The 17,970-nt window shown below is 38.4% G+C and overlaps 1 protein-coding gene across 1 annotated transcript in view; it reads right to left on the reverse strand.

Moving 5' to 3' along the window:
• LOC149845233 (NADH dehydrogenase [ubiquinone] iron-sulfur protein 6, mitochondrial-like) overlaps positions 1-6,040 on the reverse strand; it is an 83,266-nt gene extending 77,226 nt beyond the window's left edge. Inside the window, exon 1 of the mRNA XM_089997517.1 lies at positions 5,801-6,040. Within this exon, the coding sequence (XP_089853643.1) occupies positions 5,801-5,929 (129 nt within the window). The 5' untranslated portion in view covers positions 5,930-6,040. The remainder of the gene's footprint in view (positions 1-5,800) is intronic.
• Between the last annotated feature and the right edge of the window lie 11,930 nt (positions 6,041-17,970).

Consider the following 17,970-nt stretch of genomic DNA (forward strand, 5'->3'; position numbering starts at 1 on the left):
GAGGCACTTCACAAGTGAAGAGATGCACGATCCTCCTTCTTCAACGAGGCTCTAATACCATGTAAAAGTATCTCCAAACAAGATACTAAGATCAAGACCTTAATATTCTTGATAATAAACCCGGCACAAATGCACAATAAGAACACTTTAGAACACTTGTGCACAAAAGCACAACTCACAAAAACTCACAAATGCACAAAGGCATAAAAATAATGGAATCACTTTATTGAGCACTTGGGCTTTGACTCAAAGCCATGAAGAAATACAAAGGGGAGAGCCCCTATTTATAACAACACAAAGGGAGCCTTGGAGGGGCTCCACTCATAGACGTTGGAGGGGCCCAACGTCTATTTGAGTGGGCCCCCCAAGGTACCTTTTGGTACTTTAAAAAAGAAAAAATGAAAAATGAAAAGAAAAAATAAAATAAAATAAATTTATGAATGTGTGTAAAACAGTGGAAAAGACTAAACTACCCCTACGGCTAAACAAATAGAAATATATATTTTATATATATAATAGGTAGATACATATACATATATATTAATATATGTATATGTATTACCTTATATATATAAAATATATATATATTACATTACATGATTATTTACATAATTTAACAATGAGTTCATGGACATCCTTATCAATGAACCCAACATTTTTTAAAACTCTCATGGTGAACCGATGGATGTTACAGTTTACCCCCGCGTTGCGTCTGACATGATTGTCGACATTGTTCCGACAAGTCTCATTAGTATATCCATTGTCGAGTCAACGGTCAAAAAGGTGGATTTTATTGATAAGAATCAACAAGACATGTGTGTCAATGAGCGCTTAGATGTTGAAACTCCTTCTGCGGAATTGAATTTAGAGTCTCAATTTAGTCATGACGCAATAGGTCTAGTTGGCATAAAAACCCCAAATCTTGTTTATGACCACCAGGGTTTAATGGTTAATGTTGATTTTGTCAATTTGATAAATCCTGATAGTACATTTGGTATGTTGTTACTTTATGTTGCTTGTGACTCATCATGTGATTTTCAAACCAATAGCGCAAAATTTGCAATTTTGAATCACATGCTATATAGTCAATTGATATTTGTTTTTTACCCAAATTTAGCGTTGGTGCAAGGTAAGGTCATTAAATATAATGTCTTAGATGCTTTTGAGATTCAATTTCATTGTTCTGCTTTGTATTTGTCTGAATTACATTTTATAGAGCATATTGCATTGCATTGCATCAAATATTTTTGTCATTCCAATATTGAATCTCTTGCCATGTTTACTTCACTTCTATTTGCCTTGAACAGTGTCTACGCTGATTATATTTTGAACTTGTGCAGGGATTATGGAGTGACGCTTGAGCAGATACAGGTTCCGAGGACGAAGTCTTTCGACCCAGGGGGAAATGATGCAGAGCATCCAAAGACAGAAGTGAATTTGAATCCAAATTCAAATATCCAGACCTGTTCCGATCATCGCTACCCAAAGTGATCCACACGCTTGCAGGACATCCCTGGTCCTTGTGGATCTCTCAGTTAGCCGATGTTCGTCGTGCTCCTTTTATTGTCTTGATTCCGTTGAGGAATCGTATTTTGGACTTTGTTTTAGCAATAGTTATTTTATGTAAAAAAAATTATTTTTTTTAGGAGTCGTATCCGGATAGTTCTGGTACCTTGTATGATCTTTTTGTGGTACTAGAGGGTGTATGGGGTTCAAGCGTAGTTTTTATTTTTTTGCAAATTCGCTTCTCTCTTGGTGTTGGTGCAGGATCCAATTCGCAACCTATTTGGATCCGGATCTTGATCCGTCTTCATGAGGAGGGTCCTAGGTGACGCCACTTTAGTGTGGACCATCTTGGAGCTCATTTGAATTCATGTTGACCAACCCAAAGTCAAAAATGGACTGTTGGTGGAGTTATTAGCATTTGACAAATTCTAGGCTTGCACACTCGTTTTTTGTGCAAAGCTTGGGAAGGCCCAAGGTCTCTTTATTGTGCCTCTTCTCAAGCAACCTAAGCCCTTAACTAGGGAGGTAGACAAAAGGGGTTAGGGGTCTTCTTTATTTTCGAAATTGGTGGTGTGGCTGGTGCTAGAGTGAGGAAAAATCAAGTTTTGGTGTGGTTGGTGCTAAAAAGAAAGTTATCTTAGTGTGAAAGAAAAACCGAACTTCTTTTTTGCCTGAAAGGTGCTCTTGTTAAGAGGTTCTATTCGTGGTGGTTGTTCTGAGTTTGTTCGTGGTGGTTGCTCATCTATCCCTACTGCATCGGTTGCTTCCCAATGACGGCCATTATCCGCTTCAAGCTGGATATCGTCATTGGTTCTTCGTTCTTTTCCCTTCGTTACTATTATCATTTGTATCTTGTGGTTTTCGTTACATATTGTTGCTAAGTTGTAACTAGATCGTTGTTGTTTGGTGAATGCATATTAAAGGTCTTTTACGTCATCGATTGTCTATTTGAAATTAATTTTTTTCTCGGGTTATTGACATGTATGCATAAACTCGGATGTTTTCACAAAGGCCAAATCACTGTTCCGTGATAACAGAGAAGTCTTTGATAAAACAGTCGTGTCGGACACGTTCCTGAATTGATTTTCGCGTTCTTTAGCTTCCCGGAAAGCTAAGACAATTGTCTCCAACTTTGTAGTTGAGACTATTTCATGATTCGATTGTTTGAGGCCCTGAAAACTACTGTCAAAGTCTCGGACTTACAGTAACCCACTGTTATTTATTTGGTTCAGAACACTCCTAGTAGTGTTCGGTATTTTGCCGTTAACTGAAGATCCCCTGCAAAAAAATTAGAAATTTTTTATTCTGTGAAAAGCTAAGATCAAAACCCACATCTTTCATGTTTGGTGATTTTATTGGATTATTGTTTTTGTATTCCGAAAATATCAATTTCTGTTGTCATCGAATACTTATGTTATTTCCTACAACAATATTTTTTATATCATTCTGGATATTCAAAAATTCGTAGAGGATTGTAGAAACATTGAAAAATTGTGATCTTTAGTGTTCTGAAAAGGTCTGGATCTGACCTTCATTTCGTCAGTTGTGAGTTTTCGCAAACTCCAACGTTTGAAGGGTCAAAAATTGCTTTAAACAGTTTGCCCCTGAAAATCGATAATCTGTGTTGGACTCGTTTAGCAGTCCCGGTGTCGAGTCCGTGGATCGGACATTCTTGCTTCGAATCTAGTGTTTCTGGATTCGTTGAAAAGCTGTGAGAATCGCGCACAACTTTTATTTGGACCGCCTCTATTGATACAAAGTGCACAGGTCCCGAAAATCGGTTTTACAGAGTTTTGTTCAGACTCTACATCGTATAAGCTTTCGCGTGCATTTGGATCTGTTTGGGTCCTGGATCGTGGATCGGCGTGTACCGAGTCCACCGTAGCATTGCATCATAAAGAGCTAGCATCGGGATTATATTCCTAACATGTAAAGGGAATGGGTCTGTTTGATTCCTTATGATGTATGACAATACATTATAGTTATATGTAAGTACATTTATGAAGCTAAATTTATTCTCTATGGATTTATATTGGTGATTTTGCATAAAGAATCTTTCATTTGGGTAAAGAAAATAGTAGAATAACAATGTTAAAGGACCAATATAATGGATTAGAGACTAACCTATTTATAAAAATAATTTTAACATGCTAAAACACTAAAAATAAATTATATTATAGTGCATGGAAATATGACATTTCATAAAGAGGTGTTCATCTCCATGACTCATGATTTATTCTTGTGATAAAGGATAGCATGTGAACCTACATGAAAATTAAATCGAGATAATAGTAAAACCTTGATGAAGTATTTTTTCATGTCAAAGGGTTAAGTAGGAGAATGATGGAATATGGATTGTATCCAACCTGATGTGACCCGGTTTGACATGAGTACATCATGGGATAGCATGACTCATGGGAGTTATAGGGTAGTTATTACAACTTCCCATGCAGGGTAACCATTGATTGTATAACCTCACACTACAGGCTTCTCTCAAAAGTCTATAAAGAGGCATAGTTGTTTGATGAGTTCAACCAAGGGTGTCGTCTTTCTCTCATTTGGGTTCAGGGTCCTGCTCACCATCGACTTGACGGCCTAGGCTCATCGTGAGCGTCGATAGGCTGAGAAGAATGCCGTGCACCTGCGCCAATGCTTGTTTCATCCATGGAGTCTACCGGTATGTATTATTGCTTTTACATTTCGGTTCTGTTTTAAGAATGCCTACATTTCACTCCTAAACCTAACTAGTTTGCGTATCATATGGAAATAATGTATGGTATTACAAATTTCATCACTTTGTACATCATTTATATCTAATGTTTTTTATGCACCAATCTTGTACACTGACAAATATCAAAGGAGAACATCACTAGCTCATTGCACCAATTCTTCAAAGTCGCATTAAATAAGCCCAAAAGGTGCAGAAGCAGCTCGCAGTGACCTTTATCAGACAGCCATGAACATCTTCATTCCCTATATCATCCTCACCAGCTCAAGAACACTAAGGATCATGGTTGGACATAAAAAGCTATAAAAAAAGAAAACAAAACTAAGTAAACCAAGCTGATGAAAGTGTAGATTCAATATTTATGCTCATGATAATAGAAACAAGAGTCAAGACTTTCTAATCCATTATTGGCAATGTAATGGCTGTGAGCTTCAACCAGTAGTAAAATTTGTCCTCAATTTTCTTCCTCCCCCCCGCTCCCTCCCACATATAAGGAGAGAGAGCAGAAAAAGGGTGCTACATCTTGCCTCTAACTGGACGCAAGGTGCATTCACTTCAAAAGGAACCCCAACTTTTTGCAGGATGTTTCATTTTTACTTCATAGGTGTATTCCCTTGCACCGTTTTACGGTGTATTCCATGAAAATCACATGAATCCATCTTCCTATAACTGCCCTCTGGTGATATAGAACCCCGGATATTTTACATATACTTAAAACAGAAAACCCAGTCCTTGATCATGCATTGTCGCAACAGGTTCCTGACACTATTTTAGCATCTCATTTCACGAATTTAAACTGAAAATAAGATGAAACAAAACCATCTCATGCTACCCATGGTACAATACCCTAAAAAAGATTGTTTGAATGGCAATTTCATATCGCACAGAGAAAGAGTATAACCATCAATTAATGTCAATTCATTCTCATATCTGTACACAAAATCCAGACAATTGAACTAGAATTTTTAAGGCAAAGTCCCTCACAAGTAATCAAATCGACCTTAGCTTATCACACCTTATCACATTAATAAAAACCCAATTCATAACATTCATTGTCAACTGCAGTAGAATTCTCTGGCAACTCCACAATATCTGATCGAATCGACCTTAGCCGTTCGTCCCTCATCACATTAACCAAAACCCATTCAAGAATGAACGATCAGCTGTTCGCCAAGGCGGCGAGCACCGAAAACCCAAATATTTGCAGGCTCCTCCTCACTCCAAGAGCTACCATCTACCAATTAACCACCAATAAAAACTTCAAATTGCAAAAACTTCACCCCAATTCGCCAAACCCAGAGAACCAATCACCCAACCCTCAATTATTTATCATAGAAAGGAAGATAACAATTCCTAATCATCAATATTCGGCAAATCTCATGTTACTACGGAAAAAAGAGATGGAAAGGTGCAATCGTCGCAGATGCATAAAGAAACGGAAATCCTCCAAAAAAGCAACATTAATCTAAATGGGTGCTCAAAAAAACTCCGAAATCATGCGAGAATAGAAAAAAAAATGGCCAGAAAAAAACTGTGTATTGGATAATCGAAGAATAAAGGAGAAACCTGCATCCATTTTGCCGTGTGAGCACTAACGAGGGATAGATTCCGAACGGAGTTTCGACCGTGTGATGGATCGGTCTTCCTCAGATACGAAGAGAGAAGGAGAAACCCTAGTTTCCTTCCGGCAGCCATCGCTCAGAGGAAAGGAGCAAGTTTTCTTCCCGTTTTCAGGTGAAGAGAGGGGTTTTATGATTGCGAGAGGGTTATTTTGAACGTCAATAGGGGCCTTACGGAAATTATGGCGGTCAGGAAGGGAGCAGAAGAGTTGAAGATTCTGGTTTTCATTGTCATTAATTTTGGATCAGAAGGCCACCAAAAGGGTCGGATGACAGTCGATTTTGGATCAGTCCACACCATCTATCTCACATGGGTCAATGGATCGGATTTTATTCAATATCTAGCCAATTTTGATTCCATTTGATCGAATTTAGTAATCCAAAATGATATCTGATTATAATTGGATGCGGACATGGTTTTGATTGCTATCGAATTTGAAAAATATCCGAATTAGATGGATATCAGATTCTGGTTACGGTATGAGCTTTTGACTATCCCGAGCCATTTTAGCCAATATCCGATTATTTGAAATCCAACCTCTGTCCGAACCATTTACACCCTTTTTTTTTTAAGGCAAGCTGGGGTCTGCCGGACCCCTACCAGAACAACAGCCGCCCTATGTGGCAGAGGAATTTGATTCTGAGCCAAATTAACGGTTTTGCCCTACCGAATAAGGTAGGAACTAAATTGCAAAACCTGTATAAAATGACCAACGGCTTGTTTTGTAGGAGCAGTTAGTGCACGTCACCTTGGGTGGGGACGTTGCAGGTTCAAAACCTATTGGTAGTTTAACTGGTAGGGCCGAAGGGGTCGGTCTAGAGCTTGCCTTAAAAAAAAAAAAACTGTATAAAATGACTGTTCTACCTTTCTTGAGGACCATTTTGCCAAAAACAAAAAATATCCTGATTTTGAAAAAATGTGTAAAAAGACCCTTCTACCGTCGTCAAGGACTATTTTGAACAAAAATGATATTGATTTGCAAAACGCCAGTAAAAGCGACTGTTCTACCCTAATTGAGGATCATTTTGCACCACAAGAAAAAGAAAAAAAACAAAGACTGACTTGCAAAAAGCGTGTAAAAAGACTGTTCTATGTAGTGACTAGCGAGGACTACTTTGAGAAAAGAACCCATAAGAAAGTGACTGATTTGCAAAAAACGCAATAAAAAACGAGCCACTCTCCTTAGAATCAACCTCGAGACGACGTTGGTGTAAACAATAGGAATGGCAGTGGACAGGGTGAAACGGGTCCTCAGCCTCGCCCTGTTTGGGCTAAGGATGGAGGACGTGAAACCGGGATGGAGGCTAAAATCAAAACCCATGCGGGGATGGAGGTGAGGATGAACTTAGACTTTTCCCCGCCTCGCACCCGGCCCAATACCCGCCTTGCCCCGTTCTGTTCTCAATCCCTCTTTAAGGATGGCAATGGATCGAGGAGAAACGATACCCCGCTATGCCTCACCCCGTTTGGACTAGGGATGGAGGTTAAAATCAAAACCTATGCATAGATGGAGGGCATGATTTTGAGATGGGGCAGGCGTGGAGACCTTGCCGCCCGCCTCTATTCCGGTCCATTGCCATCCCTAGTAAACAATGGTACTTTCTAACATCCCCAAAATTCCAAATGATGACCAATGAGAGCTCCGCTTGTCTTGCAAGAGCACTTAGTACACGTCACCTTGTATTGAAGTTGCAAGTTTCATATGGTAAGGGTCTGCCTAACCCCAGCTTTCTATCTCAAAACCAAAATCCAAATTATTCTTTCCTTTTTCTTTTCTACCTTTATCCTCGATGACTCACATCTCACTCTTGTCTTGCGTCTCACTCTTCCTCTCACCACCAAATTTTGAGTCATTGATAAAGAGAGAGAGGGAGAGATGGGGGGGCGTACTCATTGAATAGTAAACCATGGACAAGGTAAGGATCGTTTTTGCAATAACGGTGACAAAAACGAGGATGAATTTTAAAAACCTGGCAAGGCAAGAACTGACTTGCGAATGGCGAATAAGGTAGTATAGAGTTATAGTTAAGTGTGTTTCAACAAGAGTAGAACTAGAATGAATGGTTAAGAGTTATATCAAATATGTCATGCAAGCAATTTAATTGATGCATTATGTGTGTCACGGGCCTACTTTTTCAATAAGCCAGTGTGGTGCAACGGTCATTCTTTACTGCTGCAATCCTTTCTGTCGCTTTGTCACGGGCATAGAATCTTTTGCAAACCCACGATGGCGCCAGACTACCAAGTCTCAACAGCCTAACGGCCAAAGGTTGTGCACCAACACTTTTTTCATGTGCTGAATCATTTTCATTGGCCATGCACACTACTTCCTACGCAGTTGTCTAGCGAAAGCTGATCAAGCGCATTTTCAAATATAAATTTCATCTAGTTCATGCCGCTTAGTGCATAGCCATCTCATACCAGCTATCATTTTTTAAAGGGTCACAAACTTACCTTATCCTTGCAGTCCATGGAGAGTATTGTGACTCTACGCGCACGCTACAGCAAAACCTCACCACTGAAGGAACAAGACATTGTGGCCCCCAATCTAAAGACCAATTGATGATTGAACACCATAACGAAGAGCACCGCCCAGACTCATTCGTCGGTGCCTAAGCATTTACTCACCTAGTCACGAGTCACCATACTCGGTTGAAATCACTTAAGGTGATTCCTGAGGAAATTAACCCTAACCCACACGCACTCCCGTGCATCCAACCGCTACGTATGGGAACTCCTGAAGCCGAAAGGTCCTTGACCAAATCTCCAAAGGCAACATCACCTGATCCGCTGGCACTGCTTAACCAAACAATGCTCCACGTTTGTGCCACCATACAGCGATGCACTAAGGATGATATTATTGCCTATCACATGCCATGCTACCACTGCACGTCACCGATCAAGTCAACGCACACAACGTGTTCCTACAGTTATTGCATTTTTCACTCAATAGAGCTTTGCACTGCAACTTGTCTTATTCCGAATGTTCAGTCTGGAACATTCTCCTCCCACCAAACCATTGTCGTCCTCGACAATGCCGGTGCAGGTAAGAACACAACCTTAACAGATATGCTAGTTTCTCTTTGTACTTATCTTTGGTTTATTCTTTTTCTTCAGCCTACTCAACTTGTTCTGGTTTCTATCAATCATCGCTGCAACCTTTAACACGCTAAGTCGCATTCATTAACGCGCCTCTGATCACTTATACAGCGGTCTTTTGCTTTATTAACATCGAGCATTCTTTGCTCGTGAGACCCCAGTGTAGTCTCATACATAAGCGGATCATCACCGCCCGCAAGACAAACTTGTCATCTTCATGCTCATGGTTGGGGTGCCTTCCAACCCCAGTAAGGACAATTTTAAGCCCTTCGTGGATTTTATAGAGAAGGACGATCACCAACGCATGTCGTAGGGATATCAACTCCCTTATGGCACCAACTTGTGATTTTTCAACGATCAAAACTAGTCCTCAAGTGGGGGACGCCTACTCGCGTATCACTCAAAAAGTGGTCCTTCAAAGTGTCTTCTTGAGCAGTCGTCCTCACAAAGGCACCTTGGCTAAATGTTGCAACTTTCATCCAGAGCCAGCATGCTGTAACTCTCTCCCAAAGTCAGCAAAACGTTTTCGCAAAAACCAAATCGATGAGCCACGAACAATAACTTTTTCTACACATACAATTCACAGAGAAATTGTTAAGTCAAGGAACCCAAAACAATGAGTATTCTGCTAAAGATGAGCACTCTGCTAACCCACAATCTTGGGAGAGAATATAAAAGTTTAGTTGAGTCTCTCATGCCCAAATGTGTAAATCCATCCAGTTGCATCCAACGTGCATTTTCTGCATGCACAAGGCAAACGTCACGCTCCACCTACGACCTTAACGCACAACTAGTATGAATCTTTCGCTTATCCACGTTCTCTTAGCCAACTAAACAACAACCTTACACTTATGATTATCATGGTCAAGATGACCTATATCATCCTATTAACATCTTGCTTTTATGCTCGCTCAACAATACTTCAGTTGCATAAATTTGCGTAACCAAGATAAACCATCATTATCCTCTTCAGTGTCGCACTCCATGAAGAACAAGGTCGCCGTGAATCTTTCTGCTCTGATGTCTATTTGTCATGGGCCTATTTCTTCAATAGGTCAGTGCAACGCGACGGTCCTTCAATATCGCCGCAAGCCTTCCAATCATTCACTTGCCGATGCAAAAGCTTTGATAGTTGAGAGTGCAAGAAAGCAATAGAATAAAGAGGGAGAAAAATTGCAATCAGTCGGAAGCAATCACAACGAGGGTGAACAAAAGAAAACTCAATGAGGGTGAATAATCTTCAGAAGAGTGAGTTTTTATGTCACAGCCCATTCGAGATAGCTATGGGTCAGCAACTACTAACCCCGCACACTCTAGCCGCACAGGAGAAGAGAAGGTCATCATTTGCCTATCAGTTTCTTCGAGATTGGCACGAGCAGATCGAGATGACGAAGGCATTTCTATACAAGGCAGCTAAAAGGATGAAGAAATAGACGAACAAGCATCGTTGACCTGCTTGGTTTCGTGTTGGGAATCAGGTATTGGTGAAACTTTACCCGGATCGCACAAGCATCTTTCGTGGACAACACCGCAAACTGATCAGGAAGTACGAGGGACCATTCATCATCACCAAGAAAGTGGGCAATGTAGCGTATAAGTTGGACCTTCCCCCTGATTTCAAAGTGCACCCATTGTTTCACGTGTACAACCTGAAACTATTTATGCAGATGAGGGGGATCCAGAACGTAGCATGCCACAACGAGCTCCTATCCTGCAGAGAACTCTGACAGTATAACAAGCCCATAAACGTCTTAGTAAGATCCTTGGCCACAAGTTCAACTACTTGGGCGAAGCAAAAAAATATTTGGTGCAGTGGGAGATGACAACAGAGCCAACATGGGAGGCAGCATTTCAGATGAAGAGCTGCTATCCAACTGAAGTTAGGGTCTACCATAGAGCAGATGGGGCCGAAGGCGGCACATGATTTGAAGGGGAAAACATGTTCTCCTGTGACCTACTTTGTACAGTTGTGTCTAGAGTCTATTTTACTTTGGTTGAGTCTTGATGTAAAGTGTACAGTCACGTGTAACTTTCTTTAGGCCACCCTTGCACTTTGCTTCAGGTTGATCAATACCCTGGAGGGTTAGCCCATAGATTTGAATTGTAATGCGCCTACGAGCAAAATTGTGAATGAATGCAAATGCATTGAGCTCTCTTTTGTTCACCCTCATTGTGATTATTTTTGAGTGATTGCAATTTATCTTCCTCTCTATTCTATCGCTTTCTTGCACTCTCAGCTATCACAGCTTCTGCAACGGCAAGTGAACAATCAAAAGGCTTGTAGCATTAAAGAAGGACCATCGCACTACACTGACCTATTGAAAAAAGTAAGCACGTGACAATGTGTGTATCTCGTATTAATATTGTTATGAATGTTGCAACATCGTGTCGTAAGCCAGGTCCTGTGCCAAGCTGAAGGCCCATATTCGAATCCCTCTGCCACATGGGGCTTAAGAGATAACCTTAGCTTGCCTTAAAAAAAATCATGCCCTTTGTTTTTGGAAAATTTTCTACGATTACGTGTATTTTAAATTTTGACTTTAATTGTACTTGTACTAGCAAAAATTTAAAATTGAAAAGATAGTGAAAAGATTTTCATTTAACCAATACTCAACAACCACGTATCAATGGTAGTGATTATAGCTCTGGACGGTTAGGATGACCTATCACCAAAGGATTGTGATAAGGTTTGTCACTGATCCGGCAGTGGCTACATAAATTAACAACCGTGGGAATTATGGGCCTCTCATTAAGATGGCTAAAAGAATTTCATTTGACCATTTATGGATGCAAATGTGTATAAGATTCGAATTCAAATTTAAAAAGTTATGAACTTTTTTATGTTGAATTTGAAAAAACATGTATTGTTTAAAATGACCACTAATTCTTTCTATTCATAAATCAATTGTTATTTTTTGACAATCAAAGGAAAAATAAAAAATTCCTTATCACCGACCGCAAATTGGCTTGCCTCGGGTTGGTAAAAGTAGGGGTGTCAACGGGTCGGGTTTACCCAAACCAAACCATATAGGGTCCGAGTATGGTGACAAATAAGAAGACCCAGTTAATACCTGGGTTCAGGCCCGAAAGTCTGATTAATACATGGACCTGGGTATAGTTTGTGGAATTTTATACCAGACCCGGGCCCAACCCGAGTTCCAATTAAGACCCACAAATTTTCAAATGTAAAAATGATAACAAATATTATTTTATCAGGTATATCAGGTCCAGGTATGGTTTCTGTTATAGTAGACCCGATTAGACCAGGGTCTAGACTTATACCATACCCGAAAATCTGATCCAAGTCTGGTTTCACCAGGGTTTGAACCAAACCCAACCCGTTGACACCCAAGGTAAAACCCTTGGGGTCCCCCCTTTACACCGGAGAGTACATTTATTTATTATTTAGTTTATACTTCATAACTTAAAAATGCACATATACAACATATAATTAGTGGCAAGCACCAAAACAAAAGTTGAAGAATAAACAGAAAGGAGACGAGTACGATTCTCATATAAGAAAATTCCTTTTTTTTCTATTTGAACTATTTATTATTATTGCATGATATGACAATAGGGGTGTAAACCGGTCGGTTTCAAGCTGAATCTTGTCATATCTAAATCCAAATCCAAAATGTAAATAGTAGATCCGAGGAGGTAAAGTTGAAACCAAATCTGAAATGCATGTTGCAATACCGGATCTAAGGAAAAACTAAACAAAAACAATTTATTTACATGTATATGTTATTCCAACCTTGTGAAAATGGATTTCAGAAAAGAAATTTCAAGCCTAGAGGCACGTTCTTAAGATCGCTATATTTAGAACTTCAATCGCCTCACTCCGGGAATTCCAAAGATGCGAAAAAGGGTTTTGTTACGACTGAGTTCTGAGGATACAACTAGGCTTGAACCTCAATAGAGTCACTGTTTCGCAAGAACAGATGACCTCTCCGACACATGAACTCTGCAAGCCAAACCAAGAAGAAAGAAAGGAGAAAACTAGAGAGTCAGAAGTTTCGATAATTCAAAGACAGAAAAGGAAGAGATTTATAGACTTGTGAGAAAGGCCAAAACGTTTTGAGATAAATGAGATTAATGGCCATAATCCAGACGGTTTGAAAATAGGATGAAAAGGTCCTTGAACGGTCACCCACCTTTGACTGACAATCAAAGGCCTTCAAAACCGTCCAACAGTCACAATGCAACATAAACTCAATATAAATGCTATTAAAACCTTTCAAACGGCCAAATATCTCAAAACCGAAAATCCAAAACGGACATTTGCACCTCATATGCACCTCGCACCGCTGCGAGCGTGCGAAGTACAAAGTACGCCATCAAAATGCCACATTGCGCCTCAAGCGCCGTTGCGTGTGCGCGTGTGCACGAACAGCGCGTCCGTTGTTGCACGATGCGCGACAATATCCGCAATCCACCTAAAGACTCAAGGCTTACCAAAGTAAAGAATATATAACAAACTCTCTATTTAAACCTCTGAAAAACTTTTCTCACTTAGATATGGGACTAAACTTTTTCAAAACACTTTTGGTAGTAAACAAAATCATCAAGATTTAATATTTTAAAACTTTCTTAACAATCCCCCACTAGTTTTAAAATATATTTGGCTTGCATAGAAACTTATGCATCAGTGAGAGTGTCTGCATGACTTGAACCCCCACTATTTGAAAGAAAACCTAAATTAACCAAGGTGCTAAGTGAACTTACCTTGAACTTAGCTTCTTATATTGTTAACGGAGTTTTCAATCATACATAGGTTTCCAAAAGTTTGATTGTGTGGATTTCATGTTGGCACATTTAGAGCCTTGTGCTTTCCTGGATTCATGAGTGCTCTAGAGAATTGTCAATTCTCATAAGAAACATCTCACATTTCTACACTCATATAGGTGAGTTTGTCTAGGTGTACTGTAACAGACACCGTAGCCTTAAGGCCTACAAACTCATTAAGAGCTATTAGCTCAACCCTCATATTAGTTACAGCTCATGAGCACACATCAGTAATGGGCTTACATAAATATGCTCAATATTTGTCATTCACCAATTCGTTTCCCATTGAACCTATGCATGTAGGATCTCCAGCGCTCTAGGTTGGGTATCTTTAGGTGATGACTTAATTTGCTTAATTCTCATTCCCCTCGATGTTTTATTGATGACATCTCTCGAAAGGTCTTTCGTAAATGGGTCTGCCAAATTTTGACATGACTTCACATATTTCAATAAAATAATATTGGCATCAATCATTTGTCTTATAAAATTGTGTCTTAGACTAATATGTCTAGACTTTTCATTGTATTTCATATTACATGCTTTACATATAGTTGATTGGCTATCACAAAACATTGAAATAGCAGATATAGGCTTCTCACCTAGTGGAATATCCACTAGCATATTCTTAAGTCATTCAGCTTCTCTACAAGCAGATGCTAAAGCAATAAACTCGGATTTCATTGTAGAATAAGTTATACAGGTATGTTTCAAAAACACACACCCTAGCCTTAAGGCCTACAAACTCATTAAGAGCTATTAGCTCAACCCTCATATTAGTTACAGCTCATGAGCACACATCAGTAATGAGCTTACATAAATATGCTCAATATTTGTCATTCACCAATTCGTTTCCCATTGAACCTATGCATGTAGGATCTCCAGCGCTCTAGGTTGAGTATCCTTAGGTGATGACTTAATTTGCTTAATTCTCATTCCCCTCGATGTTTTATTGATGACATCTCTCGAAAGGTCTTTCGTAAATGGGTCTGCCAAATTTTGACATAACTTCACATATTTCAATAAAATAATATTGGCATCAATCATTTGTCTTATAAAACTGTGTCTTAGACTAATATGTCTAGACTTTTCATTATATTTCATATTACATGCTTTACATATAGTTGATTGGCTATCACAAAACATTGAAATAGCAGATATAGGCTTCTCACCTAGTGGAATATCCACTAGCATATTCTTAAGTCATTCAGCTTCTCTACAAGCAGATGCTAAAGCAATAAACTCAGATTTTATTATAGAATAAGTTATACAGGTATGTTTCTTAGACCCCCATGCAACTGCTCCTCCACCAAGGGTAAGAACCCAACCACTCGTAGACTTGGAATCTTTAAAGTCGGTATTCCAACTTGCATCACTATACCCTTCAATAATAGCAGGAAACTCGGTATAGTGAATTCCATAGTCTAAAGTATGCTTTAGATATCTAAGAATCATGTTCATTGCATTTCAGTGTTGATGACCAGGATTGTTAGTGTATCTACACACTTTACTCATTGCATAGGCAATATCAGGGCTTGTGCAATTCATTGCATACATAAGGCTACCTACAACACTGGCATATTTTAATTGTTGAACACTTGCACCAACATTAGGAGTCAATTTCATATTTGGATCATATGAGGTGCATGCTGGTGAACTATTAAGATATTCATACTTTGTAAGAATTTTCTCAATATAATGTGATTGACATAATACAATGCCATTTTTATTTCTTATAATTTTGATTCCTAAAATAACATCTGCAATACCCAAGTCTTTCATACAAAACATGGAAGATAAAAATCTTTTTTGTTTGATTTATGCATTTACTATTGTTACCCAAAATAAGCATATCATCAATATATAAACATACAATAATAATTGAGCTACTATCTACTTTACTGTAGACACATTTGTCAGCATCATGAATTTTAAAGTCATTATGTACCAGAGAACTATCAAAATTTTCATGCCATTGCTTAGGGGTTTGCTTTAATCCATATAAGGATTTCTCAAGTTTTCAAACTTTGTGCTCTTGCCCTAGCACTACAAAACCTTCAGGTTGCTCCATATATATCTCTTCATCTAATTCTCTATTCAAAAAGGTCATTTTTATGTCCATTTAATGGATTTGAATCTTATATATGGCATCCATGGCAATCAGAATTCTAATAGTAGATATTCTGGTTACAGAAGCAAAAGTATCAAAATAATCAATACCTTCTTTTTGTTTAAAGCCTTTTGCAACCAAACGTGCTTTAAATTTATCGATTGTACCATCAGCTTTTAATTTCTTTTTGAAAATTCATTTGCAACCAATAGGTAAATCCACTAATTTTCAAATATTATTACACATAATTGATTTTATTTCATCATTAATAGCTTCTCTCCAAAAGGCAACATCTTGAGAAGACATAGCCTCTTGAAAAGACATATGATCTTTCTTAATTAGAAATGTATAAAAGTCAGAACCAAAATTAGTTGGTTTTCTAATGCGTTCACTGTGTCTAACTTCAGTTTCTGATTCATCAACACAATCATTAGAATATTCAATCATGTCATTAACAGAGTGTTCATCTACTCTAATGCGATTGCCATCAAGAAGACAATCAAATGCATTTTTATGTTCTATGAAAGATGCATCTCTAGATTCTATAATAACATCATTAACAATGTCCAGAAATCTATATGCTTTACTATGTTCAGCATACCCAACAAATGCACATTTAAATGCTTTAGGTCCAACCTTCTTCCTTTTATTTTTTGGAATTTTCACATATGTTAAACAACCCCAAACACAAAAATAACTAAGATTAAGTTTCTTACCAAAACACAATTCATAAGGTGATTTTTCAGATTTGGAATAAGGAACTCGGTTAAGAATATAACAAGCAGAAAGTATAGCCTCTCTCCATAAGTTGGAATGCAAACCCGTATTAAGAAGCATAGCATTCATTATTTCTACAAGTGTTTTGTTTTTCCTTTCTGCTACTCCATTTTGTTCAGGAGTTCTATGTGCTAAAGTTTGATGGATAATGCCATTATCTCCACAGAATTTATCAAATTATCCTCTTAAGTATTCACCTCCTCTATCTGTTCTTAAATGTACAATATTTATTTTAAACTTATTTTGTATTTCAGCAAGATAAAGAAGACATTTGGAAAATGCTTCAGATTTATGTTTCATCAAATAAACATAACAGAATTTCGAGTAATCATCTATAAAGATAATGTACATATTGCCACCACGACTTAAAACATTATCCATCGTACACAAATCAGAATGCACTAATTAAAGCAATCTATAATTCTTTTCTACACTAGGAAACGGGAGTCTAGTTAGCTTAGTTTGAATGCATGTCTTACACTTATGTTTATGTTCTATTCTAACATGACAAGGAAGAAGACCAAAGTTATTCATATTATGAATGCAACGAGAATTTATATGTCTTAATCTTGAATGCCAAAGAAAATAGGAGTCAACCATATAAACAGAAGTAGTAGCTTCATTTATGCTCATCTTGAACATACCACCAGTGGCAAACCCTTTTCCTACAAAGATTTTTCCTTTGGTCACAGTTACAATCCCAGACTCAATAACAATCTTAAAGTCATTTCGTGACAGTAGATCTGCAGAGATTAAATTTTTTCAAACTTTTGGAGCATAGTGGACATTCTCATGTGTTACGACTTTCCCGGAGGTGAACTTAATTTCCACACTCCCTTTTCCCAGCACTTTAGTTGAGGAAGAGTTTCCCATAAAGAGATTGCATCCCTCCCCCACTACTTCATACGACTTGAACAAGTTTCTGTCATTTGCCACATGAACAGTGCTTCCAGTATCCAAGTACCAGTCCTTATTTGCAGTCACCTTAAAGGTTTCAGAGATTACAGCAACAAGCCTCTCTTCTGACTCATTTGGCTTAGGACCAATTCTCTTCTGTTCTCTGCATTCTCTAGCAAAATGGCCAAACTGGCCACAAACATAGCAACTATTTTTTTTTTATCAGTTGGCTTTTTCCCTTTCACGATTTTTTTTTTTATTTTCTAGGTTTTCATGATTTTGCCACCCTTGTTACTAATAAAATTCACTTTAGGATAACCTTCTTTTGAACTCGAATTCTTTTTGTCACGAAGACGAGTCTCCTCCTCAATTCGGATGTCTTTAAGAAGACCATCTAAAGTGATTTTCTCATTTTTATGTTTTAGGTGATTCCTATAATCTTTTCAGGAAT

Source organism: Nuphar pumila, chromosome 2, assembly GCF_984573655.1.
Source record: "Nuphar pumila chromosome 2, dmNupPumi1.hap1.1, whole genome shotgun sequence".
In the NCBI taxonomy this organism is placed as follows: Eukaryota; Viridiplantae; Streptophyta; class Magnoliopsida; order Nymphaeales; family Nymphaeaceae; genus Nuphar; species Nuphar pumila.